General features: G+C 31.4%; 1 protein-coding gene across 2 annotated transcripts; it reads left to right on the forward strand.

Annotated features, from left to right (window-relative positions):
- The first annotated feature begins 539 nt into the window (after positions 1–539).
- On the forward strand, positions 540–13,803 carry LOC111314371 (CLIP-associated protein-like). Of its 2 annotated transcripts, XR_016332423.1 has the most exons (22): positions 545–1,210; positions 2,785–2,940; positions 3,032–3,094; positions 4,077–4,145; positions 4,433–4,598; positions 4,833–4,994; positions 5,398–5,495; positions 6,399–6,473; positions 6,553–6,621; positions 6,715–6,800; positions 6,881–6,998; positions 7,311–7,409; positions 7,495–7,837; positions 7,991–9,795; positions 9,937–10,038; positions 10,218–10,322; positions 10,438–10,512; positions 10,590–10,658; positions 10,778–10,846; positions 11,186–11,265; positions 11,581–11,682; positions 13,387–13,803. XR_016332423.1 is itself a non-coding variant. In XM_022915657.2 (21 exons), the coding sequence occupies exons 1-21, from the start codon at positions 878–880 to the stop codon at positions 13,546–13,548; spliced, it is 4,326 nt and encodes a 1,441-aa protein (XP_022771392.2). In that variant the 5' UTR covers positions 540–877; the 3' UTR covers positions 13,549–13,803. The 2 variants fall into 2 exon arrangements, 1 of the variants encoding a protein (XP_022771392.2); XM_022915657.2 differs by lacking the exon at positions 11,186–11,265 and having other exon boundaries at positions 540–1,210.
- The last annotated feature ends 8,954 nt before the right edge of the window (positions 13,804–22,757 follow it).

The following is a 22,757-nucleotide window of genomic DNA, read 5'->3' on the forward strand; positions in this document are numbered from 1 at the left end:
ATTATATGATTTTTGAATATTTTATAGACAATATTTATGAAAAAAAAAAATTCATTCATACATGCATTTGTATATTTTTGGCATTCTACCAACAAAAATTCAAAAAGGTTTTGGGTATTGTCATGCAAAATATATAAAAAAAAAAAAGAAAATTCAATTAATGGTGAATATTGTTCAATATTGTCTAATTCATGATTTAAACTTTTCACCCATAAATTAGTATTATCTATATCTATCCTTACTTTTGATATTCTTTACCTTCTTTATTTTAAATTTATTCTTAATTTTTATTTATTTAAAAAATATTACACGTTTGAATTTTTTAAAATCCGTAATTATTGTGTGCCTGAGTAACGAATGTGATGCCATGTGAGATGAGTTGGCTATTTTTCACCTATCCTAAAAAAAATCCGATCATCATTGTCAATTCATAAACCGTACGTGTCAACAGAGTAAAATAGAGTGCACGGCGCAGTCACAGACAAAAATCACACTAGCAAAACTCATAAATTAACCCAAAACGGTTGGGTAATTTCCTTAACCACTCTATCCAGCAACACTTTCATCATCTTCTCCGTTAACCTCAGTACACTTCACTGACTCTTCCCCTTCCTCCCCCTTTCTTCTCCTTTCCTCCGCAAAGGAAAAATAAAAAAATAAAAAATTAAGTGGCACTTCACCGCCAAATCTCTCTTCTCCAACAACAACTATTTTTCTTCCCTTTCTTTAATCTCTAATCTCTCTCCTCTCTCGCCAAACACATTTTTAAATTTTGATTTTAATTTTTAATTTTTCAATTTTAAAAAAAATTCCAATTATTGGAATTGGTTGAGGAATTGTTTAGATCTGAGTACGGTCGCACCGAATCTGGATTCAGATGGAGGAGGCACTGGAGCTGGCACGTGCTAAAGACACCAAGGAGCGAATGGCTGCGGTGGAACGGCTCTACCAACTTCTCGAAGGTTCTAGAAAGAGTCTCACTTCTTCGGAAGTTACTTCGCTTGTCGACTGCTGCTTGGATCTCCTCAAGGACAACAACTTCAGAGTCTCCCAGGGCGCTCTCCAGGCCCTTGCTTCCGCCGCCGTCCTCTCCGGTGATCACTTGAAGTTGCACTTCAACGCTCTTGTTCCCGCGGTTGTTGAACGGTTAGGTGATGCCAAGCAACCCGTTAGGGACGCCGCCAGACGCCTACTGCTCACTCTCATGGAGGTGAAGTTCTTATTTATTTCTTTTTATGTTATTGAATGTCTACGCTCTTATAATTCCTTTTCTTTCTTAACACTGCTGAAAGCACTATCATAAAAATTTGTGTCCACTGATTTTTGTTGATTTTTGAATGGAAAAGGTGTGATGTAGCATCGGATTTTGGGTTTTACATAGATTTAGCAGGATCAAAGACATTGATAGTTCCGTGTAGTTGGATAAAACTGACTGCTCTAATGGTTTAGTAATGTGCCAAGAAATCTAATTTCTTAGAACGAGATTGTTCTTGAAAGGCTACCTATAAGACTTTAGTCAGTGTGTTTTATGGAGGTTTATTATTTCAGATTGTTCTATTGATCATGGAGATACGGAAAACGGTGTTTCTTAGCTTTGGATGAATCAAGGGTTTCCTAATTGTTTTACTTCAATTAATTCGGGATCATTTATTGTCATTGGAATTTCTGGGAAAATGGAATCCTAATTCCTTCCTTATTTTGTTGCCTTTTAAAGTTATCTGAGTTTGCAGAAGATATTCTTGAAAAGTGGTACTCAAGAATGGCTACTAGTGAATGCTTTTGCACAATTGAATAGTTACCATCCTTAATTACCTCTGGATGGCTTTCACGTTTCTTGTGGAACCAGTCATTCCATTTAGCATTTGGTTAATATTAAACAAGCAAGTTCATGAACTATGGTTCCTCATGTAATGACCTTGTACCTACCATGGACCCCATGTGTTCTAGAAAAGCGGATACATGATACTCTCCTATTCTCAAAGTCTAGATTTTCATTTTTGGTGTGGTTCAAAAAGTCTGCTGTTAAAAACTGAAGCATTAGTGTTTAAGATTTTCTTTTCTGTTTATCACTCTAAATCAAGTCATAAATACCTGCATTGTGCATAGTGGTTACGGGCAATTTAGGAAGAAAATGTGGAATTTATAAGTTGTCAAAAAGCATTTATTGACTTTTCTTGGATCCCATTTGGTTGTTGTTTTTGTTACTTGCTTTTTGCTTCCTAGAAGGTTGCTGTAAAGGAAGAGCAAATGGTAGAAGCAAAATCATAATTGATTAAAAATGAACAAAATGACTGAAATCCATCTTTGACTCAAACTTAATATTCTATATAAAAGTAAAATCATTTAGTATTTTATTCTCTAAAAAAGTTACATATGCAACTTTTTGAAGTATTCATGAATATTGTTTGCTTTTGTATGTAAGCACTCCTTTTGTTTTCTGCTTTTGGTTGCAAAACGTAACTACCAGATGGTAACTTAAGCTGTGCATTTTCAAATAAGACAACCTTTATAGGAAGAGAGAGTACTTGACCTAATGAATTTATCCCTTGCATGTTTTAATTTTTTTAAATTTCATTTTATTGTCCGTGGTTTAGTTTTTTTTTTTATTCTGTTTGGCTTTGCTTCCGTAAGAAAAATGAACTATGTTATTATTATTGCAATTATATGTTGGAGTAAATATCAGTATGAGTGCCTTGCTGAGTTTTTGGAATGCATCACTATTTTAGGCTAAGTGGTGAAATATTAGTTTGATTTATAAAATTTACTAATTGTTTTGTGTTTCAGGTTTCTTCTCCAACGATTATTGTCGAAAGAGCTGGCTCCTATGCCTGGACACATAGAAGTTGGAGAGTTCGGGAGGAATTTGCTCGGACAGTCACATCAGCAATAAGTCTTTTTGCATCTACTGAACTTCCACTTCAACGGGCTATTCTTCCACCTGTATGCTCATTAAAATTTCCAAAGTGGGTTTTATTTTTTATATCAAATGTGACAGAGATAAGTTGGCATTTATAATTTTTTTATTTATCAGATTTTGCAGATGTTAAATGACTTAAATCCTGGCGTTCGTGAAGCTGGTATATTGTGCATTGAGGTCAGCAAAACTTCTCTTTCTAGTGTTATCTTTAGAATAGCTTAACAACTTTCTGAACTTCTGTGTAGGAAGAATTTGATAATCTTCAAGTCAATTCTGATCTGTTGTCTTCTTGTTCTTGTGTTGGTCGTATTCAAATTTCTATCCCATCTTTTCAAGGAATTTTTGCTTTTACGTGAATAAACAGCTGATAGTCTGATAGATTGGCTTACTATAGAGGCAGCTCCTCTGCGTCTCAGTTCTAGAAAAACATATTGATCTCCTTGCAATAAGTTTTTTACATGCCTTTTGAGGACAGAGAAAATACAATGAGAAAGTTAGTAGGCACAACCATCCGGGATCTAAGCCTGTTTATTACCCATGAAAACATAAAGAAAGCTTGCGTTGGTCAAGACTCCTTTTTGTTGGAAAAAACAAACTAGAAATGATTTTCTTGACACTTTGCTGTGGCCTAGGATTAAATACGTCTAAAACATGTTGTTTATGTCATTTGATGTCAGTAGTGTGTGCTCACAATATTCCCAACTTTGTGGTAGTTATATTTAACATTTAAACTAAGAAAAATCATCTCAATTTAAATTGCTATTGACTCAACTATTAGATCCTCTTGTTCATGAATTCAGCAACCTTTGATATTGGGTTTTTGGACATGTGTTTTCTGCTCCTTGGGTTAGCATTAATGTGAATTGTTTATGAAAATTGTCGTGCTTCTTTTGATGAATGAAGGTTCTTAATAGTTTGATCTCATGTAGAAGAACCATTAAGTAATTATTTATTGGGTTAATTTTCTTTTTCTTCTTTAGGATTTCTGGTTTGGATGGTTTGATGAATGTTGCAGTAATTGAGAGCATTAATTCTTTACAAATAGGTCCACTTGTGCCATTCTTCTTCCTAAGAAATTTTTCTTAGAGATTTCATGTGTCATACATTAAGATATGTCATATCTGGTGGCAAAATTCTAATCAAATAATTTCTTTTCCAGGAAATGTATAAGCAGGCTGGAACTCAATTTCGTGATGAACTTCATCGCCATCAGATTCCTGCATCTATGGTGAATATTTAATTTTAGAGTAATATATTCCATTTTCTAGCTTTGTGTTGAATATTTTTATCGCTGCAGATGAATAATATTCTATTTTGTTCCTGACTTCGCATTGATAGTTAACTTCCTCCCTCCCTGTTCCCTCTCTTGTTCCTGTTGAGTCTACTTAATTTAACATGTATTCTTATAAATGATAACATTAGTTTGGATTATTTAATGTTGATCACATTTCCTCATAGAAGAAAGTTATTGGTGTTATTACTCTGTTATTTTTACAATATAGTGTATGATTGCAGGTGAGAGATATTAATGCCAGACTAGAGAAAATTGAGCCACAAGTTCAATCTTCAGATGGAATTTTGGGTGGTTTTGCTGCTGGAGAGGTAAAGCCTGCAATCCTTAACCCCAAGAAAAGCAGTCCAAGAGCCAAAAGTTCTTCTAGGGAGACATCTCTTTTTTCAGGTTTGTATTTGTGTATTTTAAATTATTTTTTTTCAAATTAGGAATATGGAATGGTTTTCATGATATGCTGACCTTTGCATATACTAACCTACTTCCAATGTTGGCTACTTTTCTTTTGACAGTGATGGTTAAAAAGAAGTTGATGTTTTCCACATTATATATTTCTCAAATGTGGGCTTGCTTTTAAATCATGGTTGGTCAAAGACCTAAATGTGGTATTTTATTATTTTACAGGTGAAACTGATATCACAGAAAAACTCATAGATCCAATTAAAGTTTACTCAGATAAGGAGCTGATAAGGGAATTTGAGAAAATCGGTTCTATTCTTGTGCCAGAAAAAGATTGGTCTATACGCATTGCTGCCATGCAGAGAGTTGAAGGCCTTGTTTTTGGAGGTTTTTATCCTCACTCTTATCCCTCCACCAATCTTGCTCTTGCACATGTGTTTATATTGTTAAAGAATTATAGAGTTACTGTTGCTAGCTGAGCAGTTATGAAATGATTCTGCCTTTTACATCGAAAGAAAATTCTAGTCTTAAAGAACTGGCCAATGCAAACTGAGCCAGATATATAAATTCCTAGGTACATAAAGGGATGTCAAAGCCCAGCCCAGGTATATAAATTCCTGGGGCTGCCCCTTTTCTTTAACCTATTTCCCCTTGGTTTTGACATCACCAAAATTGTCCTGTTTTTTACCCTATTTGCTATCAAAATCCATTTTTATATGGCATATTCATCTATAGTTTATGGGTTGAGAGCTGGGGGGTTTTAACAATTAAGACTAATGTGAATAAACAGGTGCTGCTGGTTATCCATGTTTCCGGGGCCTCTTGAAGCAGCTTGTTGGCCCACTAAGTACACAATTATCAGATAGAAGGTCAAGCATTGTGAAGCAGGTGTATACCATTTTTATTGTGTCTCCTATTGCTGAAATTTTCTTTTACACTTTCTTTTTTAATATTTTAGGAGATTTGTTCCTTTTGTTTATAGTTTATTTATGGGGTTCTGAACTAATAAAGCTAATTATAGCACCAAGAGTAAGGCTTTTTTTTTCCTTGTTTTCTGTCAAATATATTTTTTTGTTATTTTTCTAAATACTTCCTTTTATATTAAGTTTACTGCTTAAATGTGTTTAGAATGGTTTAGTAAATTTTGGGAACTGTACTATCGCCGCAAATTTCTTTCATTTTTTTCGTTAGTTTGCCAATGTTGTTATTTTTTTAGACATATCCATATATTCAAAAATGCTTAATGTTCATGATAGGGAACATGTCATGGCCCCATCATCATATCTGTCCTTTCTATATGGACTCTCTTGAAACTTCCAAGAAGGGTGTTTTCGTCTAGCCCACCTGGGAGAGTGTGATATAAGCTGAAAACTTCAACTTGACTATGGATCACAATTACAGGGTTTTAGTGTTTGTAAAGACTATAAAAATTGCTTTTTTCTTTTTGCATCATGTTAGTTGCTAGAATTCGTATATGCCTTTGGCTTCATAGTTACAGTTCTGTAACTTTTACTGTGAAGCTTGTGCATCTCTTTTTCCTCTATGGTGGTTTTCATATTGTTTTGGTGGACCTAGCCAAGCTGGTGAGATTCCAAGTTTTTGCATTGCGTCTTAGCATCTTGTCTCTAGCACTTGTGATTGAAATTTTATACAGTGGCTGTCAGGAATCTTGAGAGAGTCAGTATCATTGTGGTGGTTGAGTTAAAAACAATTGTTTATTTTCCTATCCCATAAGTGTTTTTCTGGCTTTGTATGTGTAGCTGTTTCTGAGTTTGTTTCCTTTCTTTTCAGGCTTGCCATTTATTGTCCTTCTTATCAAAGGAGCTCTTGGGAGATTTTGAGGCATGTGCCGAGATGTTCGTACCGGTAAGTTCAACTTTCTTTTTTTGTATAACAGCATTTATATTCTCATATGCACTTATTAATTTCATGTTATGATAATCAGGTCCTTTTCAAGTTGGTTGTAATTACTGTGCTTGTAATTGCAGAGTCTGCAGATAACTGCATAAAAATGGTAAGATTTTGCTTTATCTCCCCTTCCTTTTTTTTTTTTTTTTCCTTTTGTTTTATTTTTCCTGTTTTTGATGTTATCTTTTCTAATTTGCAGATGTTGCTTAATTGCAAAGTTGCCCGTGTGCTTCCCCGCATAGCTGAATGTGCAAAGAATGACCGTAGTGCTGTACTCCGTGCCAGGTATTCCCATGTTTCTGCTATTTTATGAAGAGTTGTTTTATTTGTTATTTAACTACTCGCTTCTTATCACCTTACTGCAGGTGCTGTGAATATGCATTGTTGATACTTGAACATTGGCCAGATGCACAAGAAATACAGCGATCGGTTGATTTATATGAGGATCTGATTAGGTGTTGTGTTTCTGATGCAATGAGTGAGGTATCTGTGTTGGGAATCACTTCTATTCTTTGATGTTTTGGCGTACTTTGTCCTGAATTCAGCCCTTCATGTGAAGGTCAAAGTTGACCATTTTGATAGGCTTCTCTACTGGAAACATGATTGGTTCATGGTGGATGCTTCACTTGACATCTTTTAATGAACTTTTTTTTCATAAATAGGGTAATCTGAAAAGATGACCTTATGTAGCAATGCTAATTCCTAAACTTAATGTTATTTACCTTTTGCTTATACCTGTTTGATCCCGTGCTAAAATTTGATGATAAGGTGACTAGTGAATTGGGAACTTAACAGGTACGATCAACTGCTAGAATGTGCTATAGAATGTTCACCAAAACTTGGCCAGATCGTTCTCGTCGCTTGTTCTCATCCTTTGATCCTGCCATTCAAAGGGTATATGTAGCTTCTCTATTCGATGGATAGTTTGGAATAATTCCATTTCCTGGTTTTTGGTTTCAAAGTCTTGCTTTTTGCACAGATAATTAACGAAGAAGATGGAGGGATGCATAGGCGGCATGCTTCTCCTTCTGTCCGTGACAGAAATGTACTGATGTCCTTTACCTCTCAAACTTCTGCTACTTCAAATCTACCAGGATATGGAACATCTGCTATAGTTGCAATGGACAGAACTTCAAGTTTATCGTCAGGGACCTCTCTCTCTTCTGGTTTGAATCTATCCCAATCGAATCCCCTTGGTAAAGGTTCTGAACGTACTCTGGAGAGTGTATTGCATGCAAGCAAACAGAGAGTCAGTGCCATCGAAAGTATGCTTAGAGGTCTGGACATATCCAAAAAAGAGAGGTCAACAAGTTTGGATCAAGGTATTGAATGGATTTCTATGTTTTACTTAATTTAAACTTGAAAGTTTCTTTCATGAGGTCATTAAATTATGCAGTGATAATTGCCTGAATTGATCTGAAAATTAATTATATTTGTGAGCGGCTAAATTTCTCTTTTATTGCCCACTAGTGCAGGAGTTGACCCTCCATCATCTCGTGATCCACCATTCCCTGCTGCTGTTCCAGCTTCTAACAGTCTTGCAAGTTCTTTAGGACTAGAATCAACTACCTCTATCGTCGGTAAAGGTAGTAGCCGCAATGGTGGTCTGATTATGTCTGACATCATTACTCAAATTCAAGCTTCCAAAGATTCAGGCAAGTTATCATATAGAAGTAGTGTGACAACTGAGTCTCTGCCAGCTTTCTCATCATTCTCTCGCAAGAGGGCATCTGAAAGACAAGAACGAGGTTCCTTTGAAGAGAACAGTGACATTAGGGAGGCCAGGCGGTTTATAAATCCACATATTGACAGGCAATATTTGGACACACCTTGTAGAGATGTAAACTGTAGGGATTCACAGAACAATTATATTCCAAACTTCCAGAGGCCACTTTTGAGAAAGCATGTAGCTGGGCGGGTGTATGCAGGAAGGGGAAAGAATTTTGATGATGGCCAGCTGTCACTTGGAGAGATGTCAAATTATGTTGAAGATCCAGCGTCTCTCAGCGATGCCCTCAGTGAGGGGCTCAGTCCTAGTTCTGATTGGTGTACGAGGGTTGCTGCTTTTACTTATCTCCGGACTTTGTTGCAGCAGGGACCAAAAGGTCTTCAGGAAGTGGTTCAAAATTTTGAGAAGGTAATGAAACTCTTTTTCCAGCATTTGGACGATCCTCACCATAAAGTTGCACAGGCTGCCCTTTCAACACTTGCAGATATTATTCCATCATGCCGAAAGCCCTTTGAGAGTTACATGGAAAGGATCTTACCCCATGTTTTCTCGCGGTTAATTGATCCAAAGGAGTTGGTTAGGCAACCTTGCTCAACTACATTGGAAATTGTTAGCAAAACTTATAGCATAGATTCTCTCTTACCTGCTTTGCTGCGTTCACTTGATGAACAGCGATCACCAAAGGCAAAATTGGCTGTTATTGAGTTTGCCATTACTTCCTTCAACAAGCGTGCTATGAATTCTGAAGGTTCTGGTAATATTGGCATTCTGAAGTTATGGCTATCTAAATTGACGCCATTGGTCCATGATAAAAATACTAAGCTTAAGGATGCAGCTATTACTTGCATTATATCTGTCTACTCGCATTTTGATCCAACTGCTGTTCTGAATTTTATTCTTAGTTTATCAGTTGAAGAACAAAATTCCTTGAGACGAGCACTTAAACAGTACACTCCTCGTATTGAGGTGGATCTAATAAACTATTTGCAGAACAAGAAAGAGAGACAGCGTTCTAAGTCATCCCATGATCCATCTGATGTTGTTGGAATATCATCTGAAGAAGGATATATTGGTGTGTCCAAGAAGAGTCTTTTACTTGGAACGTATTCTGCTGGCTCAATTGAAAGTGAAGGTGGTAGGAAGTGGGGTTCCACCCAGGAATCAACCCTGATCATTGACAGTACTGGCCAGGCAAAATCTGATGAAACTCAGGGGAACTTATGTCATAACTTTGAGACCCGTTCAAATGCAGATGCTCTTCCTTCCAAAACCAAAGAATTGTCTTATATGGTTAATTCTATGGGTCAGAACTTGGGATCTCGAACTGGCCTGGTAGAGAACTTGGAAAGTAGTGTTAACTTGGAAGGTCTATCTACTCCACATCTAGAAATTAATGGTATGAATAGATCTGACTCTTTGGGGATCATTGAAGGGGTTGCTCATAATAATGAGACTTCATCAGAGTTGGATCTTAATCACCTTAAACCTGCAGCTGTAAAGATTAGCTCTATTCCAGACACTGGGCCTAGCATTCCTCAAATTCTTCACCTTGTGAGTTTGGTACTATCGATAGTTATTTTATCAATTGAGTTTACTTAGAGAAAATAGATTTTTGGACTTCCCTTGGTGCTTATCGTGTTTCAAGAGCTTCACATTTGATAAATGCTTTTTTTTTTTTTCGGTGTTTCCTAGATCTGCAATGGGAATGATGAGAGCCCTACTGCCAGTAAGTGCAGTGCACTTCAGCAATTAATTGAAATTTCTGTGGCTAATGATCTCACAATTTGGACCAAGGTATACTCGTTTCTACATAAGTTCTATATAAGTTCGATTTTGATTTGATTTCCTTTTGTTGAAAGTTTCTTAACCTTGCAATCCTGCTATGAAAGAATATGTCCTCTGCCCTCTATGTCAAATATGCTATGCTTTTTTTGATGCTTGTCAAATTGTAATATTTTATTATATTTATGCAGTATGTCAATCAGATTTTGACAGCTGTACTTGAAGTTTTAGATGATTCTGATTCCTCAATCCGAGAACTTGCCCTGTCATTGGTAGTTGAAATGCTTAAAAATCAGGTTTGCTCATATTTTCAATTTTTCAGATATATTTTGAGACAATGTCTGGGGTTTCCTCTTCTCTAACAAGCAAGTGTGCATGTTTCCTCCTTGTTCTGGCTTGTCATGCTTCCAGAAAGACGCTGTGGAAGATTCTGTTGAAATAGTAATTGAGAAGCTGCTTCATGTAACGAAGGATATTGTTCTGAAAGTAATTTGCTTTCCTTGAACTTGTCCTTTGAGAATATTGTTTTTCTTATTCCATATCTTAATCTGCTCCATGTTTAGGTTTCAAACAAAGCTGAGCGCTGCTTGAACACTGTGTTGTCTCAGTATGATCCATTCAGATGTTTAAGTGTATGTGGTTCTCTCTCGAATGTCTGACTTGTTTTCCCTACTAGAGAAAGAGTGTTGGCATTTTCCTCTCTGGTTTCAAGTTATTATAAATACTTATGTCAAATTTTTTGGGATTGCAGGTTATTGTACCTTTATTAGTTACTGAAGATGAGAAGACTCTTGTTATTTGCATAAACTGTTTAACAAAGGTATTCAATCTGAATCTTAATTGAAGTTAAAATTGTTAAGTTTAATTTCTCCCCCTATGTTTCTTGATGAGATTCTGCATGCAAGGACACTGCATGTAGATTTTTTTGAGTGGTTGCATGATACTCTGGGCATAAGCATGGTGTACCCCTGTATTCTTGCTCTAAACTGTTCATTCTAGTGCACATTGAGCGCATGAATAGTGGGTCTGAAACTAATCCGTGAAACATGGGTAAGAGTCACTAGTGTCTAAAGAGAAGTATAGCACAGTAAAAGAGAGTAAGTTAAGGTGCCTTGGTTTATCTTAAGCTACGGTGCTTGAACTTTGGTGCGAATATCAGACATTAGAGGGGAAAGACAGTTGATGGAGGTAAAGAGAGACATATGTTTGAAGATTAAAGGAGGATTTTCTTGTCAAAAGGTAATTGTATTATCGTGACCATTGTTTTCCTATTTATTAGACTAAGTGGTGTGCGTATTTAAACAGAGAAAGATCTTTATGTACAGGACTTTTGCATTATTTGTTATTAATCAGGATAAATATCCCGTATTTGTTTAGATCTGTTAAATTCTTGTATAAAATTAATTTTCTTGGAAATTGTCATTGCTTTCCTGTCGATTTGGATTAGACTTTTGTTTGCTTCCTTTGACTGTTTCACTGTTCCTACAAATAAATTTTGCCTGCTAATGTTAAGTGTTGAGCATATATTTCTAAGCTCTTTGCTTTTCTGTTTAGCTTGTGGGCCGGCTATCACAGGAGGAACTAATGGCTCAATTGCCCTCATTTTTACCCGCTCTTTTTGAAGCTTTTGGAAACCAGAGTGCTGACATCCGGAAGGTAATACTTACATCTTTGCATGCTTGTCTTTCTTGTTTTATAAATTTGCCATTGTACAGTAATGCCTCAAATATAGGTTTTTATTGGTTGGAGAAAGTAGAAAGAAAAAGGGAGGGGTTAGGGGGATGGGGTGGGGTGGGGGAGTGCGCAGTTGAGTGAAAGGAGAGAATTTTATCATCTGATTGAAGAAAATAATTTCTCCTCTTTTGCATTACCATTTACGTTATCTAGCTGCTTGATCCTTTTTAAGTGATATGGTTGCTGCCTGAGATGTTACATCCAAAAATCTGTTAAAGATTGAATTTTCTCATAAAGGACATCTTTGACTATTAACATGTAGGATGTCTTCTGTGTTGATATTGGGAATACTTGGGGCACTTTTAGGTTCCATTCATGGTGTATGGATGCTTTTACTATTTGCATATTTGGGGAATAAGTGACTTGAGCTGTACAAAAGGAGGTAGTTCTCTCCTATTCCAGAAACCCTTCCTTTTCCAAGTTTATAACCTTAAACTTCCAATTTGGAAAGATTATAACCATAAACTTCCAATTTGGAAGTTCAAGTTTTAACAATTGGGATGTCTCTTTGGAGACAGACTAGGGACAACGAAAACAAGTCAAGCAATTCATTAACTGTTTGGTTTGGCTTGTTAAGAATCTTGTACAGCATTTAGCTTTTAGTTCAATAAGTTTAGCATAGAACTTGAATCTCGCAAGCTAAGCCCATCTAATAATTATATCATTATAATTTATAAATATTGCTATTTTTCTGTTATTAATTTTACAATTGTAAGTTTATCATGCAACTAAATTTTAGTTTGAGTTGCAATTGGCTTGTGTTTTATGAGCAGAGTCGAGCTGAGTTTGTACTTCAAAAATTCTTTTCAAGCTGAACTGAAAGTTTTGAGAGATGAGCTTGACTTGAACTTAAATTACATATTGAGCAAAGCTCCGGTTGATTGATGTTTTGCTTGGCTTGGCTCAGTTTTACACAGGGTCAAGTACTCTTTTTGTGCTCTGAGTAATCCTGGGCATCACAATTATGTTTTCTTAAATTTTCTATTTGTGTTCCAATAACTGCATAAAATTTTAAATGGTTTCTCTAAGATTCATTTTCAACAATGAAAATGTGCTTCTGGGAATTATTCTCTAAGCTTCTAATAGAATATACCCTAGATATCTTGTCAATGATATAGCTTTTGTTAGCTTTGTCTAAAAAAGGAGGAATGTGCAGCCAATTGCAACTGTAATGTTCTGACTTCTGGATAATGTTACATGACATTACATGCAGAAACATTATGTTTCAATGAATTGTATAACAAGTTAGCTCCATATTATAATATGCATATGATTGAAGGGGTTCCAGCCCCTCACCCATCAGCTCATGTTCCATGTTATTGGAGCGTGGTCAGTTCATGATTCCTATGGCCTAAACCAAAGCCTATATAGTAAAATTCACTTTAGAACTCGAATGAAAGAGCAGGACCCTGCCCAGACATTTGATACATGAATCTGAAAAAGGGTTACTGGGTATTTAAGTACATTGACATGGTACGTGGTTGAGAAGAATAGTATATGAGAGCATGACAGCTTAGTGCTCTTCTCTTGTAATATGCATGTCTTAGTATATCGTCTTTTTTCTTTGCTCTCATTAACTCTCGTGGAGTTCTGATGTCTCGTTGCATGTTATTGTTGATGGTACAGACTGTCGTATTTTGTTTGGTGGATATTTATATAATGCTTGGGAAAGCATTTTTGCCACACTTGGAGGGGCTTAACAGCACACAGTTGCGGTTGGTTACAATTTATGCTAATCGGATCTCACAGGCCAGGACTGGCACCCCTATAGATGCTAACCATGATTAGCTGGTTCATTTGGACAGGGAGGTTGGATTCGGGAAATGTTTACTTATACATTGTTGTGTATTTTGTATAGTGTGAATGCATTTCAACTGATTTTTTGTTTTCTTTCTTTTTAAAATATAATTTTAGTTTTGCTGGGTTTGGAGGCAGAGTGCTTGTTGATGGGGAATAAAATAGGGAATTGCACTATTGTGCACATGTTGTAATCACCATTTTATTAACATTGCTGTTATATTGATAAATGTGGTTTTGGAGAAATTTGTGTTCTATCCAAATATTTTTCTTCACCTTAACGATCATGGCTAGATTTTTGAAATAAATGGAATTTCCCTTCATGGATTCAATATGATTTTAATTTATCAATGCTGTGGCTGTAATAGTTCATATTCATCAGGTCTGACATTGGGTATAAATGTAGAGATTGAAAGTCAATCTGGATGATTCGGTGGAAATTCGCTCATTAAAAGCGTGCTATATTTTGTTTTGAATATGTGACAGCAAAGCTATAAGTATAAGAGCATAAGCTCCTTTTTCTTTTTGAATTTTTTTTCGATGTTTTCATATGAACAAATTAAAAATTAGTACAACTAAGTACAAGTGGGTAAGGAGATTGAGTTGCAAAGACGGGACCCAAAAAATCTAAATCATCCAATTCTTTTTTTTTCTATTGAATCCAATAAAACATTATTGGAGGGTTCACAGTATTATTTGCCTTTGATTGCAGCCAAAAATAGTACTGTTTCAATAGATTGTCCATGCGATTCGACCATCTAAGCAATATTAATATTTCTTTATGATGAAACTAGAAAGCAAAAGAATATATGCATTTTATTCGAGTTTTGATCTTATGAACTCGGGTTTTTAGAATTTAAGGCATGTTAATGATAGATGCATGTATATCTTGCTAAAAGCATTGAGTTCAAATCTCGCTTTTTTTTTTTTTAATTTAAAACTCGAATAAATCGAGTTAATTAATGGAGTAGTAGAGAAGAACAAAAAGGGAAACAAAACAGAAACTAGTTCAGCAAGCTGCTGATTAAAGTTCATCATGGTATCTCCCAATTATGGAAATTATTCCGTTGTATTAGATTTTGTCATTTTCAACACTATCCAACCAACTATGGAAAATAACACATTTTTCTCATTCCTTGTAATATTTAATATATGAACCACCTGATTAGAGCGGTTGCTGAGAAAAAGCTTCTTAGGGTTCCTATATATAACCAAAAAACAAAAGTGAGGTAAGCCATTAATCCGGTCATTTAACAACCACTACTAATTAGTTAACGAGATCTTAAATTTAATAATAAGAAATTTTAAAATCTTAACATCTTAGGTTTAAGTATCGATTACACGTAAATTTAGTTATTTATATATGTTTTAGTTTATTAGTTGATTATTTAATTATATTAATTAATTATAATATAAATATTTATTATTTAATTAATTATATAAATATAATACTTGATAATAATTGTAATTTTTAAAAAAAGTCTTGTGGATATGATTCAATTTTATGTTGAATTTATTTAATTAAATTATAATTTGTTAATTGATTTGTTTGTTCGATTATTTAATGATATAATATTTGATTATAATTATAACTTCTTTATATTTATTAAAAAAAAAAAAAAAACTACTACTAGTAATTGACTAAAGCTTTTTGAATTGAAATATAATTAATTGTTGAGCTGAGACATTCGTATTGACAAATAGCTAATTTTAAATTTGTGTGATATATGGGTATGCAATTATTTATATAAAATTTTAATTATAAAATAGCTAATAACCTTTATATAAAAATAAAGAATTTGATGTAAAATAAGTAAAATAAATAATTATTGGAGATTAATATGTAACTAATAAAATTTTTTTAAAAAAATATTTAGTATTATATTCATATCAATCCAATAATAATATTTAAATAAAATTTGATTTCAAACAATTAAAATTTACTCCATTTAAAATCAAATTCCCTTACTTATTTCATAAGAGATTTTTTTTATAATTAGATAAGATGTTAGAAAGTTAAATTTTAATTTTTGTCAAATATCTCAAATTATTATGCAATATTACAAATTAAGGTTAAAAAAATTACCCATTTTGTATTTAATTCAAAAAATTAATTGTCAAAAATTAGTTATGCCAATGAAAATTATTAAAGATTATCAACGCAATTTCGAAAAATATAAGTTTAAGAATCCATATTAATGTCAATAACATTTTTTAAAAAATTAACTTCATTATTAAATTAAATGCTAGAAAAAAAAATTAATAACTAAATAAATTATATTTTGAAAAAAATTCAACTACCAATATCCTTTTGAAAAGCCACGTAAGTTATAGTCAAGGCATATATATACCTTTCTCTTCAATTATTTCTCCCCGCATCAATTAGGATTAGTTAGGCTTAGGCATACCCTTTTCTTCTTTAAAAAAATTAACTAAAAAGAAAATAAAAAAAAAAACTCTAAATTATAATTTGTTGATATCACTCTGACTAGATAGATATCCTTTGATACGTAAGGCAAAATGAACATCAACCATCAATTGATCCTTCTCCCTCTGTGTCCACTTCGTTTATTCGTATTGATATGCACACAGTTAGGCCATGGCAAAATGGTGCTTGATTCGAGGAAAGTATTCCTTCACGTGAATACTTTAACCATGAGAAGAAGAGGTCTAATGAAGGGAAAAAAATTTGGTGGCGTCAATGAAAATTTATGCATGGACACCCTTTAAATTTTTTTTTTTCTTTTCTATTTAATTTATTTTCATTGACACAGGAGAGACAAAAATATGATTGTTACTGAATTGAATAAGTTAAAGATAAGATTCTTTCATTTTCTCTATTTGTTGCATGTACTTAGCTCTTACGCGTACGATAATGAATGATTGTACAAGTTTGTAATGATCCGAAGCACCAAACAAGAATTGGATTTAAGAGACAATACTTTCCTTCTCAAGTACAAATTGAATCATTACAATTTTAAATATGTTTTTAATAAGACAGTATTCAAGTCTTATCTTTTCTTTTTTTTTTGACATAGTCTTAAAATATATTTTTGAAATATTTTTTACAAAATCGAATCTTAATTAACAAAGAATTGAACGCTTTCTCTTATCAATGGGATTAATCCATGTGGTTTTAAGCCTCTATTCTATTATATGTGCAATTAGTTTGTTACATGTACGCAATTATTTTTATTTATTTATGTGTATAAAAATATAAATTAATACTATTTAATCACTTACATATGTAAAATATATATTATAATTAAGATATCAAATAATAATAAATTGATTATAAATATTTTTTGAGTTTAAAAAATACATAATAAATGATATTTGTGCTTTTGAATTTAAAAAAAAAAGACTAAAGGATTATAAAAAAAATATATCATAGTAAAAATATCCATTTAAAATTTTTAAATTTAAAAAGAGATATCTCTAACTAAAATTTTAATCAAATAAGATTACTATTTTTAAGTTTTATATTTTTATTAAAACTTATTGAGATTTTTTATTTTGAAGGAAAAATCATAAATAATTTGAGTAAAATTTTATTTTTAAAAAAAATTGATATTTGAATTTAAATAATACATAATTAGTTTTATCATATAATCTTATATATTATAATTTAATGTATTTGACTAAGCTGATTCTCCTTTTTATGATATTCAAATCTACATGTGAATCGAGAAATCTAGCTGTGAAAATTTTGCGAAGAGGTCAACCAAAAAAAGTAAATGATGGAAAAGCATCAATAGCACAACATAATCAATGCAGAGTTTCGTTGGCTTTTTCAGTTAATAAAATTGTGGGGGTGAATGGAAGCCGCAATTTTATATTTTGGGGGCAAAGTGAAATGGACCAACCATTCAATTTATATAATGTGACTATACAACTATGGGGATTTTTTATATGTAACTAAAAATTTTCGTCCATTTTTATTGATATTTGAATTGTTTAATTTTTATTAAAAATAATAACATTCAATCTCATATAAAATTTACTAATAAATTTATCACTTTATAAACAAATTTATCGGGTTTTGATCTACATAATGAGAAGTAATTTTTTATTTTATCATAAATTTACTCATTCTTTTTTTTTTTGGTTAAATTACCTCAAATTTGTAAACTTTTGTAAAATTGAAGATATATAAAATAAAATAATGAAAATATGATACTATATTTTATAGTGATTAAATGGTGAAAGAAATTTATAATTGAAAAATGAAAGGAAAAATTGAGTATGAATGATAATGGTTCGGATTGGATTCAGTTAATTTTTAAGATATTGTATAATATTATAAAAATTTAAAATTTGATTTAAATCTAAATTAAATTTTCATTTGATTTGAATCTAATCAAACTGAATTTTATTAGTTCGATTTGGTTGGATTTATTAATTTTTAATTTTTTTAAATTTTATATATTATTTTAATATAAAATTTTAATATATTTATATATTTTTTGATATAAAATTATTATTATTATTATTATTTTGTAAAAATTTTAAAAAATATATATAAACTATTAAAAATATATAATTTGATTTTTTTTTTAATTTTTTACTTTTTGATTCAAAATTTGATTTAAATTTAATATATAGTTAATATTTAAATTTAATCAAAATCAAATAAAAAAAAACTAATCTCAATTAAACAAAACATTATAATTTTAAATTAATTTTTTAATTTTTCAAAAAAATAAATTTAACCTAAGAATTGACACGAGGGGAAGGTTGTTAACGGTAATGAAAACACTGGGGGAGGTTGTTAATAGTAACGAAAAGAGTGTGGGAGGAAGAACCCACCTGGGCAGCACTTAATAAAAGCGTGCTGGTTGATAAGTGGGACCGCACCCTGCACTCTCACTCCCCAATTTGCGAATTGTCGGTTCACTGGCCAACATGGCACGCTCTACCCTTGCCACGTCTTCACGTCTTACGATGCATCATTCTTTTCTATCATTTATTTAATTATTTGTTTATCCCTACCTCCCTTCATTTCCTTCCCTAATTTTTTTCCTCTCAATTACTATTACCATTACCATCTACGTCTTATTTGCCAAGATACAGATCATAGTGTTTTTATTTTATTATATATATATATATTTGACGTTATACTGATTAAATTTTAATGATTTAAATTAAAATTTTAATATATTATTAATAAATTAAATAATTAAATTTGTAAGTATATTTTAACTATTTAATGATGGTGATGAAATAGAATTAGGCTTATTTTTTCTTTGTTAATATGAAAAAATAGTACAATGATTGTATTGGCATGTTTATTATTGTGACTCATTGCTTTTGACAAACGATGGTGAAATTAAAAGGACAAAAACAAAAAAAAATTATTTGTTTTTTTTTCTAAGTTCATTTCAGTTGAATCAACGGTCAAATCAAATAATGTAAGATTGACAACTTATGTCACGTTTAGAAGCATGAATTAAGCATTTGTGACCAAAAAAAAAATTAAAAAGAATATGTGGCCCTTAAAAAAAATGCAAACATATGGGTAAGATATGATGTGTTTCTTTGTTTTTTTTTTTTTTTTTTTTCAAAATTTTCCAACAAAATTTTATGTGTCCAGATCTGTTAGTTATGACATTTGATTTGATTGTGTTTGATTAAAAGTCAAAAGAATCACGTCAAAAAAAAATTTTGTGGTAGAAAGTGTTGTAATTTTCGATTTTTATTAAAATTTATAAATATTATAATCTATATGATTTATCATTATGATTTATTAGTAAAGTAATAGATTTTTAATTTTAATGGTTGAATTTAATTTTTCATAAATTTGTTAATTATTAATTAATACAATTGTAATAATAGCAGTTTCATTAGACTTAATCCATATATAGTACTCTATGATGTATGCCTAAAATTGTACGGATGGTATACAAGTCATTTAAAATTAAATATTTTTCCATTATTATATTTTGCCCATTTAATATTTCTTTTATCTTTGTTTCTTTTTTTTTTTTTATGAAATGTTTTAACATTATATCTTGTTACTTTTTAACATTTAATATTCTTATTTTTTAAACTAAAATTAGTGAACATTGATATTAAAAAAAAAAGTTTAGTAAAAAATATATATTAAATGTATTTTTTTTCTTAATTTTCTTGACATGTCGATCTCAAAAAAATAGTAGGTTTTAATAAAAAATTAAGGTTATCTTGTTTTCTTTTTTACCTTTAAAACTATTCGCATATTCTTTTAACAATCTTGTAACTGTTTTTATAATATTAAACTTTAGTACTTTACACATCATAAAATCAAGGTCGCCTTTTGTTTTAACAGTAAAAAATATTACCACCCTTTATCTGACTGTCATCACCTTTACTTACAAAAGAAATAAAAAGTCAAATGCCCTAATAGGACTACATATATTCCCAGCACATTACTGTCCTCTCCTCAGCCTTTCACTACGAAAAGGCAAGTGTACTAAATTTCTGATCAGTTGATGTTTAAATACATGGTTTTATTGGCTTTCTCTCTTGGTTCTGTGCATCAATATATATATATATATATATATATCCTCAATAAATAAAAACATGGTCAAGACAAAAGCCCCCCACCCCTCCCCCCATAAAAAAAAAAATTAATGATTGAAAGAGGGTAGATAGCTAGGGAAACTCCTGTGTCAAAGGGTGAGAGAAGTTGGAGTATTTTAAAGTACAAAATGATCAAAACTGTGGTCACAGGATGTGCCTGAATGTGAAGGGACAGTCCATATGAAGAAGGAGGGAAAGATGTTTCGCATCTATCCACCATCCCAACTGCCTCGACCCACCTCCACCACCCTCGCTTTCAACCAGATTCGGGCAACCACCAACACCTTTACATCGTTGCTGTTTTTCTTTCCATTTTTTTTTTTCAAATAAAAAAAAGTTATTATTTTGAGAGTTATCTGGCCCTGTTTTGCCTTTTCTATGATTACTATTACTATTATTATTATTATTATTATGTCTTTATTCTAATGTTAAAATGCAACAGTTGCCTGTATTTTTTTCCCTTTATTTTATTTTCTTCACATTTTATTTCTATTTTATTTGCTCACAGCCTCCCGCACTCACGCGCCTTCAAGGTGCGTAAACAAACGTCACTAAAAAGTTCCAAAAAAAAAAAAAAAACACAAAAAACCAAAGATAATATGCTTTGTATTCAACAATAAAATTAACACATTTTATTAAACTTTGGCCATCCATCTACATATGATACTAAAAATTAGTGAAACTCGATAAATATTTTCTTAATAAAAACAGTTTTAAATTTAATCTTTTAAATCAAAATAAAAAAATTACGTTTTGATTATAAATTCGAATCCAAAAATAGAATAAAATCAATATTATTAAAAATTAAATTATTATTCATAAAAGTAATTCTTACAAGTAAATTCATTAATGATGTTATGAGATTAATAATTTTTTTTTTACCAACTATAGTTTATTAAATATAAAATTAAATTAAAATACGGTTAAAATTGAATACTTTTATATTAAGTGTTGAATTAAGGTTATACTACGAATATTAAGAGTTTTAAAAGCTTTACATCACATCAAGGATCAATTAGCTTTACATCACAAGACAGTTTACCGTTAATTGTCATATTCTAGTTAATTAAAAGCAAACCCCACTCGCATGCCATTAATTATTTAATTATTTTTTAGTGGTTACATTGCTAATGCAAATCAACTAATTTATTTGTATGGCTAAGTTTGCAATCATTTTTTAAACAATAATTAAATGTAGCTTTTTTTTTCTTTCTTTAATCTACAACATTGGTTCTCAAATTTGGCGTCAACACAGGAACAGATATAAAATTATGAATATTAAAATACATATTAGGGAGCAAAGAAAAATTAGGTGATGCGATTGACTAGATAAAGATAAAATTTTTTATTTATAAGATTTACAATAATTTTTTTTATAATTTATAAATTCAATATATATTATCGTTGAGATTTATAAAATGTCTTAATTTTGAAATGAAGCCACATATTTATCAGCCACAAATTTCATTATCATAAATTAAAAGCATGAGAACAACATGTTAAAAACAACAAAAATGAAAAAATATATAAAGAAATACTGGTTTGAAAGTACAGCCGTATCCATTTTTTGTACCACCAAGGTTACGCAAAACTCCAATCACTAATGCACTACTTCTATTTTTTAACAAGGATTAGACTACAGATTAGATATATTCGATCCCTTCCTTCATTCCTTACTTATTCATCATTAGCTATCAGTCTCATACCAAAATCTTTATCTTTCATTATTATTATTATTATTAACAGTGCTCAATTTATAGAAATTGAAATGAAGAATATTAATATATAAAATTATGAATTTTTAATGACGTTTATTTTTGGGATTTATATGATTTTGGATTATATAATGAGATTGGAGATATATTTTTTTTATTGTTTAAATCTTATGTCTCGTTTTAGGCGGTCACTTGATTTAATTTTTTTTAAATTAAAAATATTAACTATTGAAATATTTAAAATAAACAAAAATTAGCTTTTGATTTAATTCATAAATTTTTTTTTTTGGTTTTAAATGGGACAAAGCCCTATTACAAAAAAAAAAAATTGATTTGGAACCAAATTTTTATATATTTTTTAAAAGTTTATGTGATTATTAAATCACGAAACGAAATATAATTCATATATTTTTTATAATAAATTGTAACGCTTTATTATTATGAATATAATATTTTATATTAATAATATTATAAAAAAAAAACCAAACCAAAGAGAGCCATGAGTTGAACGGTAATACTGCATTCTCACAGTTGAATGAATTTTATTTTATTTAAAAAAATGAAACCATAAAAATTATAATAATTATTATGAAAGAATTACGTAATTATCAATGGGGCCAACGAAAAGAAAGGGAACGGTCCTAAACTAATTGATTTTTTGCATAATTCAAAAAATGAAAAAAAGGTGGGAAAATACAAATTGACCATACGTATATAGTGAATAAAATAGTGGAAGGAGGCCCCACATAACCACTACTGTCAAATTTTCGACACAAAGAGTGGGGGTCCTAAAAACGACGACTTTTGGGGGCATCCGATTACGATTGGATTTTATCCATTTAATCCTCGCCTCACCGCTTGTTTCACTAATTAAAAATAATAGTAACAATGAATCCAAACGAGCCCTTAATCACAAACAAACTA

The sequence above is a fragment of the Durio zibethinus genome, chromosome 23 (assembly GCF_047325235.1).
Source record: "Durio zibethinus cultivar Kanyao isolate XHJ-2024 chromosome 23, ASM4732523v1, whole genome shotgun sequence".
NCBI lineage: Eukaryota > Viridiplantae > Streptophyta > Magnoliopsida > Malvales > Malvaceae > Durio > Durio zibethinus.